Source organism: Vitis vinifera, chromosome 15, assembly GCF_030704535.1.
Source record: "Vitis vinifera cultivar Pinot Noir 40024 chromosome 15, ASM3070453v1".
Taxonomy (NCBI): domain Eukaryota; kingdom Viridiplantae; phylum Streptophyta; class Magnoliopsida; order Vitales; family Vitaceae; genus Vitis; species Vitis vinifera.
The window spans coordinates 16,081,911-16,104,455 of NC_081819.1; the positions used below are offsets into that span (position 1 = coordinate 16,081,911).

A 22,545-nucleotide genomic window follows, 5' to 3' on the forward strand; every position below is an offset into this window, starting at 1 on the left:
ATTGAGATCAAGAGAAGTGGAAAATTGATTTTAGTGAGAGGAATTATTAGATATAATTTCATTCTATCTAGAGATTACTTTAGATTTTGCGGCAATTAAGTTTGATTTGTTTTGATTGATTAGTTGTATTGATGGGTGATTTCCGTTGATTGAGGCTTGTACCCTATGTTTATATGGAGCTAATTTACAAAGCTCCTCACTAGTGAATTTTCTCTTTTATCCCCTTCATCGATGTATAGCCACAACGACAAACCATGTTAAATCTTTATGTTCTTTTCATCTTCTTCATTCCTCTTTCTTTTAACAATCTCAACAATTGTTATAAAGCAAGTCTTAGGTGACATGTGGGTGCACTTATCATAATTGTTAGTGAAGTAAACTTGGATAATATGAGCTCATCCCTCAATAAATATTAGCTTATCTCAATCAAGGATGAAAATATTGCGATGCATGGACAAAATATCATTGAAAAATGGTGGAGAAATCTTGAAGCAACAAATTTTCTCAAAAATTGACAAGAAATTGTCAATTTATTGGAGATAAATAAGAGATACCGCGATAATCAGCGGCGCTTATTGGTTGTGGCAATTTGTCATGATTATATATTAGCTATTTATCTACGATATTTTACCTACCAACCACGCCTTCCAATGATAATAAAATTCATCCAACGGCCAGGATTACAAGCAGTGATCCAATGGCTGAGATTTTGACCATGAGATGACTTCCACTAAAGTTAATAATGACAATCCAATGGTTGAGATCTCGCACTCCCATTAAAGCTAATAACGACAATGCAATGGCAAAAAATGCATGGGGAGATCCACTGTTTGAGATCTCCTTCATGTTTTGAAATTCTTCGAATGGTCATGTGGTTGATCCAATGGCCAAAATTTAATATCATCTTGATCTGAGAACAATGAAGGTTTCCTAATGGGAATTCCATGATCCAACGGCCAGATTTATTTTCTCCCAACAGATAATTTGGCTAAAATTTTCCCATGAACACATAACATTACAATGGAGTTATTCGTATACAAGGTTAGGCTTACAACAAACTGGGGTTATGTACATAAACAAATGATGGACTTCAATCAAGCTGAAGTCATGCTGGTACCCAAAAGAATAAAAAAATTGGGAAGGCGCTATAGAGGGGAAAAGAAAGAATGACAGGCTAATATCAGAAGCTTCATTCATCTTTCATTGCAAGCTCATGTCTCTTCCTATCTCCAGCTTCGACTAGCAGCCGGAGAAGAGCTTCACACACTTGAGAAGCATTGGCTTCAGTAGGATCATCATCTAATGCTGAATAGACCATCCAAGCATGGTCTAGTTTACGTTTTGGTCGTACCACAATGGATCCAGGGACTTGTGCATCACGGCATGTTACAAGGCCATCACTCTTCTCGCCATACCTGATTTGAAGCAGCTGTGCACAAGCAGCCATTGCAGCACCAAGGGGAATGATCACTGGAACTTTAGCGGGCTGGCCAGCAGTTAGGGGTGCAACTATGGGTACCTCTGCATGTGCAACACGAGATAATGTCGCTACAACTGCAGGAGAGATGCCAGCTTCTGTGATAAATGAAACGACTGGGAGTGCTGGTGGCAAATGGTGTTTCCTCAAGAATTCCTTCCTTTTCTCGTATGTTAAATCTTCTAGAGCTTGTATATCACCCTGCAAAACAGGATAAGATTTGTAGAACTAGAATGTTACATGGTTGTGCTTATAAAGGATGCTGTTAAATTGATAATTCTTAAGGCCTCAACCAACCTATCTTAATTGCTATATGAAAATATGAACTAAGATTAACATGATGAAAATGTTCCTACTCAATTATTACTTCTATAGATTGCATATCTTTAATAATGGAGAAACCTACGAGCTCCACACTGCAGGATGAGAGAAAGCCAGAGATACACAACCCCTCCCCTAAAACTGCATATTAAACAAACTGGGACTCAGACTCTGAGCCCTCTTCTCAGCAGGAGTGGGCCAATTGAGTAACAGGTTTCCTCCAGGAGCTTATATTTGCATGTCTTGCCAATTAAATTATTCCATATTTTATTTAAGGTGTAAAATTACTATCATCCCCCTCACCCTCCTCCTAGACACACCACCTAAAGAAAAAAAAGAACTATGGCAAAAAAAAAAAAAAAAAACCTCCATTTCTAGAAATATCGAAACAATCAAATATTTAATGTGGTATGTGGAATGTAGTAATATAAATCAAACTGAACAAAGACAATCCCGGACCAAAACTATTGATGGACATGTACACAACTATCATGATTGTTATGCATATATATGAACAATAATATTTGATAAGCATGTATTTCAAAATATATGAAACATGATTCACATATTGTTGAAACTTATTATACTAGTCCTGTATTCAGTAATCATTCCCATTTACAGCAATCAATTGACATTATTGAATTTAATAGCTATTCCTCCATCTCTCACTCATTCTCATTGGTTTAATCTTTTTCAAACCATCTGCAACTCAGTAGAGATTGGATCAACAAAGTGAAGGTGTGGGTGGGGGATCTGGCCACATCAAACAAACTAATGCCAATTCTAAATATGGTATCAGCAATAAGCCTGACACAGGAATCTTACTTCATAAACTTGGACAATAGTACCATGTGTGTTTGTTTGTGTTGCTATGGTAAGCCCCGTACTATAATAGCCAAATAACTTTCTTTTAGTGATTTTTTCTACTAAACTTTAGTGCATGTTGTATAGACAGGTTTGAAACATATAGTTTATATATCAACTTTAAATATCATATTCTACCTATGAGTTATTTTACGTAACTTTCCATCATGTAATTATTATTAAGAAGCAAAGTAGGGGATATTAGCAAATTATTTTCCTTTGATATGGAAAATGAAAACTATATTGAGGGAGTGACCTTGAAGAGTTCAAACAAAACCAAATTAAGCTTTAACATCCAAACACCAACATTAAGTAGGTGAGAAATAATAGATACACACTTAATCCACCCTACTCTTTCCCTCTCTGATATAAAACAATAACCAGATCTCAGAAACATTGATAGCTACAATCAGCTATCCAAAATAATGGATTCTACAATCACTTAATTGGACGGTCTAGTTTTGGGAAAGCTACTCTTTTTTTTTTCATAAGAGTTTGTAATGATATGACTCAATGTAAGGAAGGTTTCAAAGGCAAATAGTTGCTGGAATTTCTGGATAGCAGGTACTTTAGATTTTTGGAAATCTAGGTAATATCCTGAATGTAGGAGGTATAGGGTTATATAAAGAGGCTTTATGTAAGAGAAACAAAGAAATGATGTGATATTTCCTAGGGTTAAATAGAAAATGCAGCAGTGTGGAGAATTAGACAAAAGAAGGATAGAAAATCTTATAATTGAAAGAGAAGATGGTGAATTTAAGGGGTGGTAGAAGGTGGTTTGCTGTGGAGTCAAAATCTTTTGAAATTTTGATTGATGAAGTAGGAGGTAAGTTGAGAGGGTGCATTTGGGAGAGAAGCAAAGGAATAACCTCTTGGATTAGATTTGGAGATTTTAGTCTCTGTAGGTTATTGGAAGGAATTGAGTTTTGCTGCAGGGGTAGAGAGGATAGAGGTTGGTCCATCGTCTGGGAGGAGAAGGGAAGGAAGTACAATTTGGAGCGTCGTTCAAATGGGGCAGGAAGATTTCTGCTCTGTTCTGTGCGAGATTTAGAGGCAAAACGTTTTTGCTTAGTCTTTCCAGAAGGGAAGGGGCTGACTGGAGGGTGGAATATTTTGGCAGAGAAGTTGAGAGAGGTTGGGGTAGTTCCCACTGGAGGCTCAAAAAATCCTGTGTCCTTTGAGGCGCTGAAGAAGGAAAAGGAACCAGAACCAAGGATTTATGCGGAGGTAGCAAACTCAAAAACGGGAAGGTTAGGAGATAAGGTTTGGCTGGAGTTGGGACAGAGGGTGAAGCCTGAAAGACTAGAGCAATTGGATCGCTGTTTAGTAGGTAGATGGGAAAATGGAGCGATCCCTCCCCCTGAGCTGGATTTTCTGAAAAATTGGGCTGGTCAAGTCTGGCTTCTTAGAGGTAAACTGAACTTATCTGTGTTGGGAAGAGGTCTTTTGCTTTTTGAGTTTGAACTGTTAAGTGAAGCCGAGCGTGTTCTTGAAAGAGGGATGAGAAGGGTGAAAGACAATGCCTTATTCTTGGAGAAATGGCACCCGGAGGTGGGGTGTTTTTGTAATAAAGTCAGTGCAAAGGAGGCTTGGGTGAGAGTAGTAGGTCTCCCTCTTCATCTATGGAGCCGCGAGGTCTTTAAATTGATAGGTGATGGTTGTGGTGGCTTCATTGCAGTGGATGATAAAACGGATAACATGGCAGAAATGCAATGGGCTAGATTATTGGTGAAGGTGGTAGGTAGAGACATTCCCTCATCTGTCCAGATCGTGGTTGGGTCGGGGTGTTTCTCAGTCCAGTTGTGGTGGGAAACCCCACCTTGGTTCTCTCAGGTGGTGCCGGCGGGATGTGTCAACGGGAAGGGCGTCTCAGGGGAGGAGGAAGACGCAGGGAGTGGCTCACGTGGAGGGTGCAGAGGTAGAGTGTTGGAGAAGGAGGCTCAGTCCAAGGAGCAGGTGGGAGTACAGTTCGAGCCGCCCTGTGGAAGCTCATCAAAAGACGCTACAAGGTTCTCCTCTGATTCTGCCGAAAGGGGGTTTGGTTTGGAGGCGACTGATGGAGCAGACAGCATAGGGAGTAGGGGTCATGCCACTGGTACTGCAGTCAAAAGGGGTGGTCTCTTTAATGGGTCTGAAGATCTTAATGGTGGGCTTGTTCTTGGGGAGGTCCAGTTTAGAAGTGGGCTTGGGGAGGAGAGTCTTAAGTCAGCGATTGAGGAAGCCCAGAAGGTTGGGCCGTTGTCAAGGCCCGTTATGTTAAAAGGGTGGCTGATGGGCTGTGAAGAGAGGCCCTTTTGCATTAAGGGCTCTTTTACGGGCTGTGAGGGCTTACCCGATTTGGGCTTTGGGTCCGAGTTGGAGGGATTTAAAGGTGTTAGGGCTCGATCCCTTTCTGAGGTCGCGGAGATGGGAGAAGCAGAGGAGACGTCGAGGGGTGAGGATGCGGGGGTCGTCTGCTTTCCTGGAGGGGACCGGAGGGCTTCGGAGGCTTTTCCGACGAGTGCGAGAGCGCCGTTAATTGACGAAGTGTTGAGAGCTGAGGCATCCAGGTACGAGCCCTATTCCGCGGTCTTTGGGGGGGAACGGGACTTCTTCTCTTCTACTCCTTCTTCTGGGTGTGACCGAGCCTTAGTGGTGGGGGATGTTTCCGGTTTGGATGTCGCCGCTGAAGGCGCTAGTAACCAAGTTCCATTACGCGCAGTGTCGTCTGATGGAAATCCGTGGGTGATGGACTCAGAGGGGGAAAAGTCTATTGTGGATAAGCCGGAGGCTGATGAGGAAATGCAAGATAGGGAGGATCCTAGTAGTATGTGGGATGAAAGTAACCTGTTGAAGTTCAGTAAGGCTCTGGGGTTCGCGACAGAAGGCGTGGAAGGGGAAATCCTAAAATTATTGTTAAGAATGAAGACCAGAAGGGATCAAGGCAAGAAAAAGGGATTGCTAGGATTGACTAGGTTTGATCGGGAAGTTAAAAAGTTAGAATGGTCGGTTAATTACAATGGAAAGACCAGAAAGAAAGGTTCGGACAGAAGAGGGGGGGACAGATCCTTGTGTTTTAAATGAAGATTAAGATTCTATCTTGGAATGTTAGAGGGTTAAATGATAGAAATAAGAGGAAGCTAATTAAAGCCTTAATTAGTTCCCATAAAGTGGATTTAGTTTGCCTGTAGGAGACTAAAATGTCTGAGATGTCTTTAGGGGTAGTGCAAAGCCTAGGTGTGGGGAGATTTCTGGAGTGGGGAGCCCTGAATGCAAGGGGGGCTGCGGGAGGGGTGGTAGTTTATTGGGACAGTAGAGTATTGGAGTTAATGGGGATGGAGGTGGGCCTTTTTTCCATCTCTTGTCGTTTCAAGAACTGTGAAGATGGGTTCAGATGGATTTTTTCAGGAGTGTACGGTCCTACAATGAAAAGAAATAGAGAGCTTTTATGGGAAGAGTTAGGGGACATCCGAGGGCTTTGGAATGACCCCTGGTGTATTGGTGGAGATTTCAATATGATCAGATTTCCGAATGAGCGGAGAAGAGGAGGGAGACTGTCTCCTTCAATGCGAAGATTCTCGGAGGTGATTGATGACTTGGATTTGAGGGATCTGCCCCTTCAGGGGGGTCCTTTTACATGGAGTGGAGGGTTGAACAATCAAGCCATGTCAAGACTTGATCGATTCCTGGTGTCGGAGGACTGGGAGGGCCATTTTAATGGAGTTGTACAGAGTACTCTTCCTAGGCCAGTGTCAGATCACTTTCCCATTCTTTTGGATGGGGGAGGGGTGAGGAGGGGGCCTGTTCCTTTCCGTTTTGAAAACATGTGGCTTAAGGAGGAGGGTTTTAAGGATTTGTTGAAGGGGTGGTGGCAAGGTCTAAGATTCAGCGGGTCTTTTAGCTTCATCCTTGCAGAGAAATTGAAGGCTTTAAAGGCAATCTTAAAGTCATGGAATAAGCTAGTTTTTGGGAAGGTGGGAGTGAATAAGAGATTGGCTTTGGACAAAGTGGATTTCTGGGATTCTCAGGAGAAGATGCGTACATTATCTTTGGAGGAGCTGGAAGCTAGGAAGGAAGCTAAGGGGGACTTTGAGAAATGGGCTCTTATGGAGGAGATTTCTTGGAGACAAAAATCAAGAGAGGTGTGGCTGAGGAAGGGTGACAGAAATACCGGCTTCTTTCATAAGATGGCCAATTCCCATAGAAGGAGAAGTTGTTTGTCTAAGATTAAGATTAATGGTAACTGGTTAACAGAAGAGCAGGATATCAAGGGGGGTGTGGTTGGAGCTTTCGAGAACCTACTAACAGATCCTGGGGATTGGCATCCATCAATGGAAGGTTTGGATTTTAATAGGATTGATGGTGAGGATGCAGCTCGTCTGGAAGGGGTTTTTACAGAGGCAGAGGTCTTCTCCGCCCTCTCAGAGCTGAACGGTGACAAGGCTCCCGGTCCAGACGGCTTTTCTCTCAGCTTTTGGCAGTTCAGCTAGGATTTTGTGAAAGATGAGGTTATGGGCTTTATGAAGGAGTTCCATGAGCATGGCAGATTTGTGAGGAGCCTGAATTCAACTTTCATGGTCCTTATCCCTAAAAAACCGGATGCGGAGGACCTTAAAGATTTCAGACCGATTAGCTTGATAGGTGGATTGTATAAACTGTTGGCAAAAGTGCTAGCAAATAGGATCAAGAAGGTGGTGGGAAAGGTGGTGTCTTCAGCTCAAAACGCCTTTGTTGAAGGAAGACAAATTTTGGATGCTGCCCTAATTGCCAATGAGGCAATTGACTCGTTGCTGAAGAGAAATGAGAGTGGGGTGTTGTGTAAGCTAGATATAGAGAAGGCGTACGATCACTTGAATTGGGATTTTCTACTATTGGTATTGCAAAGAATGGGGTTTGGGGAGAAGTGGACTGGCTGGATCTCCTGGTGTATCTCCACAGCGACGTTTTCAGTTTTGATCAATGGCTCTCCAGCCGGTTTTTTCAATAGTTCAAGGGGTTTGCGTCAGGGAGATCCTCTCTCTCCCTACCTATTTGTTATTGGGATGGAGGCTTTTAGTAGGCTCATCTTTAGAGCAGTGAGGGGGGGTTTTCTTTCGGGCTGCAGGATAAAAGGAAGAAGTGGAGACGGGGCTGTGGTAACTCATTTGCTGTTCGCCGATGATACTTTAGTTTTTTGTGAAGCTTCCCAAGATCAGATGGCTCATTTAAGCTGGTTGTTGATGTGGTTTGAAGCCATATCAGGTTTGAGGATTAATTTGGATAAGAGCGAGATTTTGCCGGTTGGGAGAGTAGAGAATTTGGAGGCTTTGGCTCTTGAGGTTGGTTGTAAAGTGGGAAGGCTGCCAAATTCTTACTTGGGGATCCCTTTGGGGGCAAATCACAAGTCCGTGGCTGTTTGGGATGGGGTGGAAGAGAGGTTTCGGAGAAGGCTTGCCTTGTGGACAAGGAATTACATCTCCAAAGGCGGTAGAATTACCCTAATTCGTAGTACTTTGTCAAGTATGCCCATATACTTGATGTCTTTACTTCGAATGCCAAGAGTGGTTAGTTTAAGATTGGAAAAAATTCAAATGGATTTTTTGTGGGGGGGTGGAGCTTTGGAGAGGAAGCCTCATCTAGTAAATTGGGATTCCGTGTGCTCGGACATAAGGAAGGGTGGTTTGGGAGTTAGACGTTTGACTACTCTTAATAGAGCCCTTTTATGCAAGTGGAATTGGCGGTTTGCGAATGAAAGGGAGGCTCTTTGGAGGCAAGTCATTGGTAGGAAGTTCGGGGAGGAACAAGGGGGCTGGTATACTAGAGAAGTTAGGGAGGGGTTTGGAGTAGGCTTGTGGAAGGAAATAAGGAAGGAAGGAGCTCTCTTGCAAAACAAAGTTGTCTTTTCTGTGGGGAATGGTAGAATGGTGAAATTTTGGAATGATAATTGGTGTGGGAATTTCTCTCTCAGTAATTTGTTTCCCTCTTTGTATGCCTTTGCTTCATTTAAAGAGGCTTGGCTAGAGGAGTTATGGGATCATTCGGGAGATGAAGGGGTTTGGAATCCTAGCTTCTCTAGGTCCTTTAATGACTGGGAGGTGGAGGAGGTGGAGAGATTACTTCTGACAATCCGGAGTAGGAGGCTTAATCCTCTTTTGGAAGATAGAATGCTGTGGAAAGAGACTAAAGATGGGATTTTCTCAGTTAAGTCCCTTTATAGTTCGCTAGCTTCAAGAAGAGATGTTCAATTCCCTTATAGTAATATTTGGAGTACTTGTGTGCCTACCAAAGTAAGCTTCTTTGCTTGGGAAGCTTATTGGGGTAAGGTGCTAACCTTGGATCAACTTAAAAAGAGGGGACGGTCTCTAGCTAATAGATGCTTCCTTTGCGGTATGGAAGAAGAGTCAATTGATCATATTCTTATTCAGTGCTCTAAGGCAAGAGGGTTATGGGAGTTACTGTTTGCTCTGTTTGGTGTTACTTGGGTCCTCCCTTCTTCGGTTAAAGATACTCTTAGTGGTTGGAGTGGCTTTAAGTTGGGCAAGAAGCGTAGGAAGGTGTGGAACGCAGCCCCGTTGTGCATTTTTTGGGCGGTTTGGAAGGAAAGAAACAGGATAGCTTTTGATAATGAAGAGTTATCAATTCATAGGATGAAGAATTCTTTTGTTTGTAATCTTTGGCTGTGGACTAAATCGGTTGTAAATGATGGTCCTATTCCTTTGATCAGTTTTTTTGATTGGCTAGGCACTAGTTGAGGGCTGGTATTGTATCTCTTTTTCTTTTTGTGCCTATTGGCGCCTCTTGTATACATCCTGTATGCTTGGGTCAGCCTCAAGGCGCCCTTTTCTAATATATTTTTGTTGTGTGTTTGCCTATCAAAAAAAAGACAAAAGAAGAAAAGGCTACGCAATCTTGACTTCAATAATCAAACCCCACAATTCCATTAGTTTGGTGAATAAGACCTTATCTATAAATGGTCGAAAGCTTTCTAGGCAAATATCCATCATCACCACTACCCCAAAACCAATATGAAAACCAAAATATCTAATGGACTGGTTTGCAATCAAATAAAGCAATTCTGCACAAAGAAGAAAACTAAACAAAATAGGAACTCGTAAAAATAGGACACATAATGGAAAAAAAACTTATTAAAAGAACAAAATTCCGACAAAAATGTTTTCAAAATTCTGATATGACGCAATTAAACCCCAACAAGAAACAATGCATTACGAGACTGCCACTAACCTGCCCTTGAGGCCTGGTTCAAGTGGCAAGGGGTTGGGATGGGGAATGTTGGAGGTTTCAGGGCCCATTCCGAGAAAGGAGGGAAAAAAAAGAAGGAAGAAATTACCTATCAACGAAAACAATGCTGTTAACCTGGATCCTAACAATTTTTATCTCTAAAACAACCCTCGATCTCTCTCTCTCTCTCTCTCACACACACAACATAAAACTACATGTATACAAAAAATAATATAATCTACACTTCTTAAAACTCACATATTTACAAATTTAAACACACCTCCCTCTCTCTCTCTCTCTCTCTCTCTCGTTCACAACATAAAACTACACGCATACAAAAATAATATACTCTACACTTCTTAACATGCATACAATAAGTAATATACTCTACACTTTTTAAAATTCACACTTATAAATTTAAACACACCACATTGCATAATATAGTTTAGTCATTTCATCAAGGATTAAAGGGAAGGGATTTACTAAATTACTCACTATGCTATTGAAATTACTAAACACCCCCTAAATTTACCACATTGCTACTGAGACTCTGCTTTGTAACTGCAGGCATTGCAACAAGTGTCATGGCAGTAGTGCTCATGATAATTTGTAGGCCATGGAAATTATATACCAGAAAAACAGATTAGAGGAGAAAATGTTGGAGAACCAAGATCAATTAAAAAAATGAACTCATGAAGAGGAAAATAAGACAACAAACAACAGGAGGTATACCTTAATCACTTTACAGATCAGAATCTCCATTAGTTTCCGTAAATTAACATAGTCACCGAGCTGTCCTTCTCTCAAGATATCAGAAGCAATTGGGCTACCACCATATGGACTCTGGGCTAATACCAATCCAGCAACCTTATCTTTCAAATCAGACCAGTACATAGATAAAGCAGCCGCTGCATCTACTCCCCCTTTGCTATGTCCAAGAAGCAAGACACGTTTTTGGGAACCCCAATAGATTTCCTCAATGTACTCTTTTATCTCTCGAGCATTTTTCTCAACCGAAGCCTGAAACTCAATGTTTAATATAAAATATAAAAACCATGAAGATGCACACTAGTTAGAAACTACCAAAATACCTCGCTGTGAATCTTGGCAATATGACAAGCGAGACCCATCTTTGAGAAACTTATTTTTGTATTAACAAAATAAAGTGGTCCATGGTTGCTGAAAAGACCTGCCAACCAAAATTTTTAATAATATCATGAACATACAAATTCAATTGAGGTTGCATTTGCTTTGAACCAACAAGAAAGAAGACTAGATTTGGAGCATGACGGTGAAAGAACTCACCAACCTCTACCATTCACATGAAACAACACTAAAAATGCAAGAGTCCACCACTTAAAAAAGGTTTTACCAAGAATTTGAAATTATAGCAATTTTTGGCAGTTCATTTGATCTTAAGCCATTTTGAGTTTTTTGAAACGTAGATACTTTAACCAATATAACATTTCTTAAAACAAGTTTCTGTTACTTCAATGAAATTTAAAAAAACTTCCTTTAAATCTTACGATTGACTTCTAGTTAATACACTTCAATGAAATTTAAAAAACTTCCCTTAAGTCTCAAGATTGAATTCTAGTTAGTCCACTCTAGCAACAAACAAAAACTGAAATCTAATACTGTCCTCCTAACATTTAGATCTCTGGGGAAAAGGTGGACATAGTTAAAAAGCTAACCATCCAACATTATGTCGACAGACAAAAGGATGGAGCTACATGCACTGCCAGAAAACACAAATTATAACGGAATTGTGAGATCCTCACTGCCACAAAACACAGAGATCTTTGACTTTAATCCATGGGATGAATTAACAGATCCAATATTTAAGATCCTGGGTAAAAACTTCAGTTACAGATTATCTGAAGACTCAAAGGAAGGGAATTTCTCTGTTAACTCACTTTTTAGCTCTTTAGAAGCAACGTTTAGAGTTCCTTTCCTAGCAAAAAAGGTATGGAGTTGAGGACCTCCACAAAAATGAGTTCTTTTGCATGGGAGGTGAGTTGGGAGATGATCCTAATGCTAGATCAGTTGAAAAGAAGAGGAAGGCCTCTAGTTAACTAGTGTTTTGCCTATAAAAAGAAAAAAAAAAGATAAAATAAACCTTCCTAGATTTATCATAATCTTGAACATACATAATGCGTGCCTCATTCTGACGGAGGGAAAAATGATTTTTCCTATTGTCATGCCCTAACTCAAGTAGAGATATTACTTTAGATTTTGAGAAGAAAATCCTAATTGGTACCTGGAACCAACAAGTAAATCATTGAGTTGGGCAACCTGTGGACGCCATGCCTGATAGAGGGAGAACCAACTAAATCAAAAACTGCATAATCAAACTAAGCAGATGTTTGCACATACATGCAGCAATGTGGTGCACTGTACCTGATCTCATCAATAATTTCCATGAACCTATCAGTTCCATCTTCCACTGGAGGCATTCCTGGCGCACGTTGTATCCATCCTATATCATCTGCTGACCCACGAACAGTTCTCCGTGCCCGGTCAATAAGGCTGAAGATAGACATCAGAATGATTTATTCAAGCACCTAGAGGAACCTTAAATAACAAAGCTTATGCGTGTGGAATGCAAGAAACATCTAAAAGTAAATAGTCAATAGCCTGAGAAACTTTTCTCCTTTTGCACCACCAATTATATAACTCAAATTAAATCATCACTACTAATAAAGTTGCTTTTATGGAACAGAATGTTCCAGAATGAAGGGTAACTAGTTCATAAAACAAGGTAATAAGCCAGGTAGGAACTTGAAAATCCAGCTTGTTTTTTGCAATTAATTTATCAAAGAACACATGCATCGTTAATATGTAGAGAAACAATACCCTTGAAATATGGAAATCCCGTTTTGGTGGGGATGATCGGTCACCACAAGAGCACCATTATTTTGCGATGTATCTCCAGGTGAGTTCCTCGTTATTCCATCAGGTACAGGAGGAGTAGCAGTTTCTGTATCATATGATTCATAAAGTGTAGAATAACTTCCTCTTGAAGGGCGGTGAATACTATCCAAATATTCTCTGGTTTGTTCAGAAGGAAATGTTGTCAGCTCCTGTTCATTCACAGCTGAATAGGCAGGTTCCACTGCAACGGTTGCAAGAAACTGTGATTAAGCTATCCAAGTCCCAATGCTTCAGATAAGTTAAAATATGGGTAGTGATACAAGGTAGTGGTGACTATTAACATTAACACAGTTGATTTAAGAAAAAAACAAAATCAAAAACAAAAACAAGTGATGAAAGGAAAACAAAAATGTAGCTTTTCATATAAGATTATTTTACCTATTTCCCCTTTTTATAATCAATTTCTATTCTTTTACTACATTTTAAACAATTAACATAATAAATTCTTTTAACAAAAAAAATTTTGAATTTGATTTCTCTTAAAAATTATGAAAAATAGTTGAAAATCTATATATCATTGTATTGTTATATCACATATCATATCATATATTGTATATATATCATAAGGGAGGTTTTAAGAAAAGATACAAATTGTGATGTGTATTGATTTTTATTAAAAAAATGCACCATATTGTTGTATCATATCATGTATCGTAAATTTTTAACAATTATGTCAACTTTAACTAATAGATAACAAGCCTTCTTTGAAGATGAAATTTTCTTCACTCTAGGATTTTGTTACTAAAGAATTCGTGTACATGCCCCTTGGTATGATTATATTGGACTGGAGAGAGGTGTGTAGTGTCTATAGGAGAAATGTTGGAATTAGGACTAAGCAAATGCCCCCCATGGGAGTGACTCAATTTATGGCTGTTTTTCAGATAGCATGGACAACGATTGGTGGTGTCTTCAAAGATTAAGGTGTCAATGTGGTTGGCTTTTTCCAAAAACCAGCTAGTTTTGTAGGTCATTGATAGGGAGATCCTATCTTTGTCAAAAGGCTTGAACAAGGTGACTTTAGTGGGTATTAGTAACCCTAGCATGGAGGGTGATTCAACTATTGTTCTCTTTTGGATGTGTTAGTGCCAAAGAGGCTTGTGAAAATTAGATGTCTGGATTAAAAATATTGTTGGCCTTTGAGGTATGGTTCTCCTTTGAGTTTTGTTTGAGGTATGTGGTCATTTCTTTTCTTTTCTTTTCTTTTCTTTTTTTTTTTTTCTTGTGTTTGGTTTGAAGGATAGCTCATCCTTCTCCTCATTGCTTATCTTTCCTTTAACAAAATGCTGTTTCCTGTTAAAAGAAACAAATCAAGTTGACATTGGATTATGTTGAGAGTTAAAGGACTGCACCTATCAAAACATATGGCAACAATAAAGGCTTGAAGGCAGAAAATCCAGCATTTGCAGGCAATGGACATCATGGAAGAAACAAAGATGAAAAAAAAATGATGATAGCTAGACATTTCTAAAAGATGAGATCAGCTTTCAGAAAACTATATTGCAATAAGTAAAAAATAATAATAATAATAATAAAAGAAAGAAAGAATAAGTATAACTTATTGGTTTTCATAACTAAGGAAGGCGAGATGCCATGCTTTTTAGGTTGCATTATCATATTTTATGGACTTAACATGTGTGTTATGATTCAAAATTCATTTATTTGTTCATTTATTTTTGGGACCTTCTAACTGATTTTCTATATCATCATTTCCACAATCCGCGTGCAGTTCTCCACCACCACATTCTTCTGTTATGGAGAAATTGGTAATAGGTTTAATGCTGCTGCTGATAATTTGTGAATTTTATGATGTAATAATTGAAGCAATATAACAGAAAAAGATTAGTTTAAAATAAGAATACAAACAATAGTAAATACATTAGTTCTCCCAGAACAAAAATTTTTACTCAATCCAGCGACAACTCCTTTAGAACAATATATGAACAATAATATAGGAAGCAGAAACCTAAGTGGGCATACTATTTCTTTTTCCTTGATAAGTAATCTTTTCAAGCATACCATGCTAGCAAAGCAAAAGAACCTAAATAATGTCATAATGATTAATATAGTCTTCAGAGTGTTGTGAACTTATTCTAAATTTGTATATCAAAATCCCATCAGAATAGAGAAGGTAATGTTAAAAATATAATAGCAAATAATAGAACGATGGAAATGGAATATGCAAGGAGTGTACCAGAATAATCAGTAAAACACCGACTTAAAAATGAAGTTGTTTCTGCAAGATAGGAAGCAGCTTCATTCAGAGCTGGGACAGAGGTAAATAGTTGTGGAATAAGCCCATCATTTCTGCTTTGGTAGGAAATAAGTTCATTATTTCTCAAACCACCATTCTGCATCCAAAAAGAAGGCAGTTTAAATAATTAAGGAGCTCATCAGAATTTCCTCCCAACCCACACAACCAAAAAAAAAAAAAAAAAGATAAAAGGAAAGAGAGAGAGAGAGAGAGAGAATCTCTTAAACAACATATGAAAGCAATATAAATGAAATTAATTGTTTAAACAATTGTGGAGCAAGAATTTACTGTAGGGCATATCCATTAGTTAATTATAACAACAAAGGACTTAAGTGAATTGATTAACAGTAACCAGTTTATCTAAAGGATGATACAAGAAATGAATGTTTGTCATGTTGTGAAATATAATATCCATTTTCAAACAGCAGTTTCAAAACTATAGTCCTTTTTTCATAGCCATATCATCTCCAGCAGCCTTAATAAAATATTACTTGGTTCTCAATATGTGTTGCTCTATATAGATGTGGACAAGGAGGGTGTGAATGTTGAGAGAGGATGGTAAAAGTGATTGAAATTTGGTGCATGGTGAATGGTCATGACAGGGAACAAAGGACCTTCATTGACATTTATCTGATTTACAGCCTGGAGATGATGAATCTCAGGGTGAGACTTCAAGAAACACATCCAAAGTAGATTAATTTTAAGCCTTTTAAACCTCCATGAGTTGTACTATCCACATACCAAACAAACAAAACAGTGCAAAACAGGAAGAATTCTGGTGTCAATAAGATGTAACCTATGAATGGAGTATGCTACAAGAACCTTGCAAAAACTTTCATACTCCATGTTATGAATTTCTAATTTCTTTGAAGGTAGATTCTTTCTAACCAGCAATGAGTTTTAAACTCTCAACTATACTTAAATCACTTCTTGAAATCTTCCTTATTTTCTCACTCAAGCTTTCATCTCAGTCCCAGCTCTCCCCTTTCTAGTTCACTAAGTTCCCTTGTTTTTTCTTTTCAGTTATTATATCCTCTTCTTACCTGACCAAGTTTTCTGAATAAGTAATAGCACTTAACAACATAGGATTTCAACAGAGACCAAACTGATGATATTAGTATGCTGTACAAGAAAACAAAAGTTCTTCCCTCGAAATTTGCAAATATGGGTCTAATAAAAATATAACTGTAATTTTGGCCATTCTACCAAGAACCTGCTGAGGGAGAAGAAGTGGAGATTTCATCTCCCCAACCAATTTGGTTTAAGAGGAAGTAAATTGGGTTTCTCACTTTTAAGAACTCAGTTTCACGGTGTGAGGTAAGAGAGAAGGGATCTTATAATTGGGGTTTTGAATAAAAAGACCCTTGTTTTCATTTTTCTTTTTTTTGGCTTTCTCCTTGGTGATGCAATTTTTCTTTATCAGTTTCTTGTTCACCAGAAGACAATGAACTTTCTAATTTTCTACTCTGCTACTTGGTGATGATAGAACCATCCCATCCCACCACCACCACAAAATTTTCCTGATGATCTACTATTTGTAAGTCTTTTTCATCTTTCATCATCTTCTAGCCTAGCTTGAGTTTTTCAATCTTATTCCCTTGATACCCACCAAATCCAGCAGGGAAAAGAAGAATAAGGTCTCAACCTTGAGGAATCTTAGCACTTCACTGCATAACAGTTCTATCATATCCACACCAATTTGAAAAACATGATTGCTTTGGTTTCTAGGAAAAGAAGTGCTTCATTAATTTGACTCCTTAAATTATTCCTATCCATTATGTATACACAGGTATTTACACTCAACTTGTCGGCTAAAAATTTCTGAGCTTTATCAATAAATCAGCAAATAAGCAAAACTTCATAGAAAAATAAGATTTCTGACCCATCATAAAAACAGATGATTGTTAAGGTTTTTCTTTCCTTTTCTCTCCATATTTATTTATTTATTTATTACTTTGGATAACAACAGAAACCCCTTTGTGCCAATTCTTTATAAATCTTGATACACACAATCACCCACAATCTAAGCACATGAAGACTAAGAATTGCAGCAGCAATGAATCAATTCAGAAGAAGGAAGCTCTAAAACAAAGATGACTATCATAAAAGTATAAGAGATAGATACTTACAAAAAGTGGGGTGTTTGATTCGCTACTGTCAGGATTCCCACCTTCCATACTTGAAACTGATTTTTGAAAAACATGGGCATAAACATAATGAGTTGGTTTGGTAAAGATATGATCAAGTACCGCCAAAAAAGCAAGCACAGATAAAGAGAATAATCAAGAATATATATGGAAAGCAACAAATTCAGATACTACAAAGCTGCCATTGGGATCTTGTTTCTGTTAAAAAAAAAAAAAAATCCTGATGACTACAAACACAAATTGAGTGCACAAGGCACTACACGTTAGCTAGTGGAAGAGAACTATGGACCTTCATGAGCACACTAGAGTGTTCTATCCTTTATTTTTTCAATTGTTTTCAAACTTGATTTAAAAGGAAAACCTTTGAGTGAGTCATTTGCTGATGTGTTTTAAAGTTAAAATGATGCCACAGCTAATGTTTCTAAAGCCTAAAGCCAAAGTGTTTACCAATGTTTTTCCTATTGCTTTGACTCTACTCACAAATTGGATTTCAACCAAGAAAGTCTTCCAACTCTGCCTTTTAGGGTAAAGTTTTTCAAAAGAAAGATTTTAAGCCTAGGTATTTTCAAAACTAGGCTTCTGGTTGGCCGATTGAAAAGGTTTTTATTTTTACATCTCAATTGATCAAGTGCCACCTTGCTCAATTGAGCCTGGAAAATTGGCATTCGTCAATTCCCTTAGAGCTTAAACCTTGAAACCTTGAGGAAGATAATGAGATCTTCTTCACAAATTCAAGTTTGATGAATGTTGAGTGCAAACTAGGCAAACTAGAGATCTTTGAAAACCTGCAAACCGTCAGTAATCCATCTTTCTAGATACCTGTGAGAGGTCTATGCTCATGAGGAGTGGCTTAAGAGGAGCACTGCACTTGTGAGGAGCAGCATATGATGCTCAAGGCACACAGGGTGCATTGTTCTTGATATTTGAACAAGACCGATCTACTGTTGGGGTGATCAAATGAAAAATTTCTTAGGTTCAGTTCAGATTTGCTCAAGACAAAGCCGATGATTGCTTAAGAGGTCTGTGGTAAACCTGTACTTTAACAATGTTTAACTCATAGCAGATCAGCTTTGAGCTTCAGCTCTGTGATCTTTGTCTGGTTTTAATTAATCTAGGTATCCTTGTCCTCATGTCCTTTTCTTGTGCATGTTCTATTTCTATATCTTGCCACATCCACTTGATATGCTCAGTTTAACTGTTATCCTCTTCCCCTATTCAAAGGGATCCAAAAAAAACTCAAAAACTAAATCTACATGAAACCAGTAAAATTAGCAACATTTCAGATGTAGATGCAGGGATATTTCAGGACAAACGGAAAAGGATCAAAGGGATTCACAATTTTCAGGTCTTTATAGAGTTATCACAATGAAAAATCTCACCATATTAGTTGTCCTTGGTAACTCCTCATCACCTCCATAGAACCTTAATTTCCATCACAATCTCACTGATTTGGAAATTGAGGACCTTGAAAAACTCATGTTCTCACTCAACCTTGTGCACTTCTCTCTTTCCACTGTAGATACAAGAGCTTGATCTTTATCTTCTTAAGATTTATTCTCAATAAAATCATTTTTCTTGGCTTTGTCCAATTTTTCAAATCCAATCCTATTCTTTCCAGCCAAATTTTTGTGGAAATCAAAAGCCCTATCTAAGGTCAAGGCTTTGGTTGTCTAGTGGCACACAAGAACGTGAACACCAATGACGTGTTAAAATTGAGAAGACCTTACAAATTCCTTAGTTTTCATTTATGCATCCTATGCTTGAGAAGTGGAGAATTAATCGACCATCTGTTTCGCATTGTCTGTTAACGTTGGAGCTTTGGCACAAACCATTCAGTCTAGCCAAAATGAATTAGGTTCTGCCAAGGAGTATATCTGACATGATGACTATCTCATTTAGAGGTCTGGGGAGTTCCATAAGAGACAAGACCCTATTGCAAATCACTTGTTTCACCGTGCCTTAGATTGTGTGGCAAGAGAGAAACGCTAGGATCTTTGAGGAAAAGTGGAGAACGATAGAGATATTGTGAGATCTACTTCACTTTTATTCCTCCTTGTGGACCTCTTGTACCGTCGTCATCAGAGGTATTCCACTCAATGTTATTCAACTTGGTTGGCTTTCGGTTTGTAAATCAAATGGGGTGGATAACAATGAGAGGAGTTGAGTTCGGTTTTGAGGAATGTTACCTTTGTTTATCCTTAAGTGGCCTAAATCTTTGTGTACAATTCTCCTTGTATAGTTGAGGTGTTTAGTCTTACTTTGATTAGTTTTTTGTATTTTGTGTAGAGGACACCTTACCTTTCTCTTACACTTTTTTTTATAATTAATATATCTTTTGTTTCTAATTAAAAAAAGAAAAAAAGGATTCAGAATTAACTTAGACCTATATTTGGTTTTAGTTGCCACTAGTTTTTGTACTAATCTACAAACATTAAGCTTTTGGATGTGGGTAAGAGGCCTAATATGAAGGGCTTGCCTATGAGTTGGATCACAATGTGAGATCCTGGGTCTCCCTCAACTTCTTTTAGAACTCCTGTGCAAAACTAGCTGTGGAGAGATGTGAGAGGATGTTGGTGTCTAGGAAGTCTAGATATCTTCCAGGAGGAGCTTGTTTGCAGGGCTGCTTTAATTTGCTCCCTAGTGATTCCTTGATCTGTTGCAGGAGCGAATTAGAAAATCGAAAAGGTGTCTTGTCTATAGAGTTAAGTATAATGAATTTAAGTATCATCTAGCTAAACATAATGAAGTTTTGTATGATGGAGATGGTATTATGGATATTTATCCTCTCTAGTCTCTCCTTAATGAATAATGTATTGTCAAGTGGCTTTCAAGATTTCCCAGAGTGACAACCTTTAGAGGCAGGTAGCTTGAGAGGGAAAATGGGCTTCTCTTGGATGTTACATTAATGAAAGTTGTACGGCCTTAAAGGTGTGGCTATGCAAGGGCATCCGGAGCATCACACTCTTCATCTAAAGGATTAAAATTAAATGTTGAATCAAAAGTTACATTTTGGAAGGATCTTTACTATGGTGATCAGTCTCTTTGCCAGTCCCAAGACTTATTCAGAGTTGTGTTTACTGAGGAGGCCAGGACACTGAATAACTTGAAGTTGTCATATAGCCCTTACCATATTGTCTCTGATATTTTCAGTAAAACTAGGAAATGGACTCTTTCAATGCTCTACTGCTTCTGATGGATGGTCCCAGGATGCTACCTACTGATGTTGTCAAGGCACTCTAGCTCCTTGTCTAAATCAAGGAGGTATTCTGCATGATACGTTTTAGGCTGTTGGCTCCCATGAAGAGAACTCATGCCTACAAAAGTTGCCTTTTTGGTCTGAACAGCTGTCTCAAGTCATGCTAGAATACTAGACAGCAAGGAGTTGGACCTTGCTTAACAGGTTTGTCTTGTGCAAGGCTGACGCTGTATCTATTCACCATCTCCTCTGACAGCGTTCATTTTAGTACAACATCCTGTCTTCCTTCCACAGAGTTAGATTGCCACATGTCTTCTTAGATACATTTATTCTGGGATTAGAAGCAAGATTGGGAAGGCTTTGGGGTGGTGGTGGCGGTTGTGGAGTGTCCCTTCCAGCTGCCAGCATCTAGTGGAACTTATTCGAAGACAGAAACCATGAAATGTTTTATAGTGTCTGGAGATCAACCCTTACAAGAATGATTGTCACTAATTTCTTTCTTCTTATACTAGACATTTGTTTGGGACCATGGGCAATTATCATAGAATCTGGGAAAACCCTTTTCCTCTTGGTGCTCTCTATATATCTTGCGTGTACATGGGCTGCACCCCCTTTTTGTAGGTGCTTTCTGATCCATTTATTTGCCTATCAGACACTATATAACCTGGGAAACCACTATTGTTCTTCAATTGTTTTGTTTTGTTGTCCCTGAATGCTTGCAAATGATCCTAATATATGCTCCATGCCTAAGTCATCATTATTCTATTGATTCATATACCTCTACTTCAATAATGGTGCACAACCTCATCTTGCCTAGTCCATGGAATCAAAAACACATCACCTCTCTCTCAGCCATTGTTCAAGGACATGAAATAACACCCCCAATTTCAAAACCAAACCAAACAACGCTTATTACATAATTTACTGTGAAATTCAATTATCAAGAAAAAACAAAAAAAAAGATGATTTTATAGAAGATTCAAACACCCCCTGATTCGCATAATTCACAAACGTCAGCCATTGAAACAAGAAAACATCTCCCACCAAAACCCCAATGCACTGTTTGGATGCTGAGAAAATGCAGGGAAAGAATAATAAAAAAGAACGCAAGGAACCCGATATTATTTTGCAACAAACGAAACCTGAGCCCAAAAACACAAAAACGTTAAATTCAAAAATTCTTTTAACTTATTTTCTTCACTTTCCTAGGTTTCCTGAGGAACCAATCAAAGGGCAATTTCCACTCGTCATGTTGAAAAATTCGCAGATAACCAGAACAAATAACCAAAATATCAGAAAATTTCACAACAAAAACTCTAAAATTAGGGATTATTCAATCGCTTACCAGAAAATTTTGTCGCTCTTTCGTGGAATAAATGAGAGAATTTAGAAATGCTTCAACGAAACCAAAGTTAGGGCTCAGAGAATTCTGAACCGCCAAGCAAGAACTAACCTGAGGCCAACAAGCAACGGAGAAGAATTGATGGAAAATCAGACGACGTCGTTTTACTGAGTCCACAATTTCAACCCAATATACGACGTCGTTTTATGGTGGGATTTTGCTTTCAGTTTCAACCAATAAAAACGTTCCATAGATTTTTTTTATGGATATTACTTTTTCCTCCTTTTTTTTTTCCTTTATATTTTTAATAATTATATATTGTGTAAAATTTTAATGGGTGACAACTTTATAGCCATTAACTTTAAATTTAAATTTAATTTCTTTTCAAATTTATTATTTAATTTTCTACATAAAGAAATTCTTTTAACTAAAAATTATTTATTGAAAATGTAAGAGAAAAATAAAAAGCACTTAAACTAAATAATCAAAAATTTCAATTCTACTAAATTTAAATATATATTCATTAAATTTTTATAAATATGTATTAGGAAAAAGAAATATTAATTGCAAATGAATTTTATATTTAATTATAAAAATAAAAATCATGTTTTGTTGCCCGAATATAGCATAGAATAGGATAAAAAAATATAATATTATATTAATCCCATTTTTGGTTGATAATTGTATAGGATAAGTTATCTTATCACTTATTTAATTATATGTTCAACCAAACACGAAATAAAATGAATGGTGTAATATATTATCCGCATTATTTTTTTATTTTTTTTTATCAATTTTTTATTTTTTTAATATACT

The 22,545-nt window shown here is 38.0% G+C and overlaps 1 protein-coding gene across 1 annotated transcript; it reads right to left on the reverse strand.

Moving 5' to 3' along the window:
• Positions 1–945: 945 nt before the first annotated feature.
• LOC100263281 (uncharacterized) lies at positions 946–21,871 on the reverse strand. The gene is made up of 9 exons (XM_002274039.5): positions 21,733–21,871; positions 17,174–17,229; positions 14,985–15,141; positions 12,716–12,974; positions 12,260–12,388; positions 12,120–12,169; positions 10,951–11,048; positions 10,592–10,879; positions 946–1,678 (listed from the first exon to the last, which is right to left on the reverse strand). Exons 2-9 carry the CDS (start codon positions 17,219–17,221, stop codon positions 1,190–1,192), a joined length of 1,518 nt encoding a protein of 505 aa, XP_002274075.2. The 5' UTR covers positions 17,222–17,229; positions 21,733–21,871; the 3' UTR covers positions 946–1,189.
• Positions 21,872–22,545: the final 674 nt, after the last annotated feature.

What these genes read in the sequence shown, in the direction of transcription:
- LOC100263281 (XM_002274039.5), bottom strand. Translation starts at nt 17,221, where the DNA reads ATGGAAGGTGGGAATCCTGACAGTAGCGAATCAAACACCCCACTTTTT. An exon ending in GGGATTTCCATATTTCAAGG is followed by an intron (nt 12,389 to 12,715) that starts GTATTGTTTCTC and finishes GTCTATCTTCAG; the next exon opens with CCTTATTGACCGGGCACGGA. An exon ending in GAAATTATTGATGAGATCAG is followed by an intron (nt 12,170 to 12,259) that starts GTACAGTGCACC and finishes TCCCTCTATCAG; the next exon opens with GCATGGCGTCCACAGGTTGC.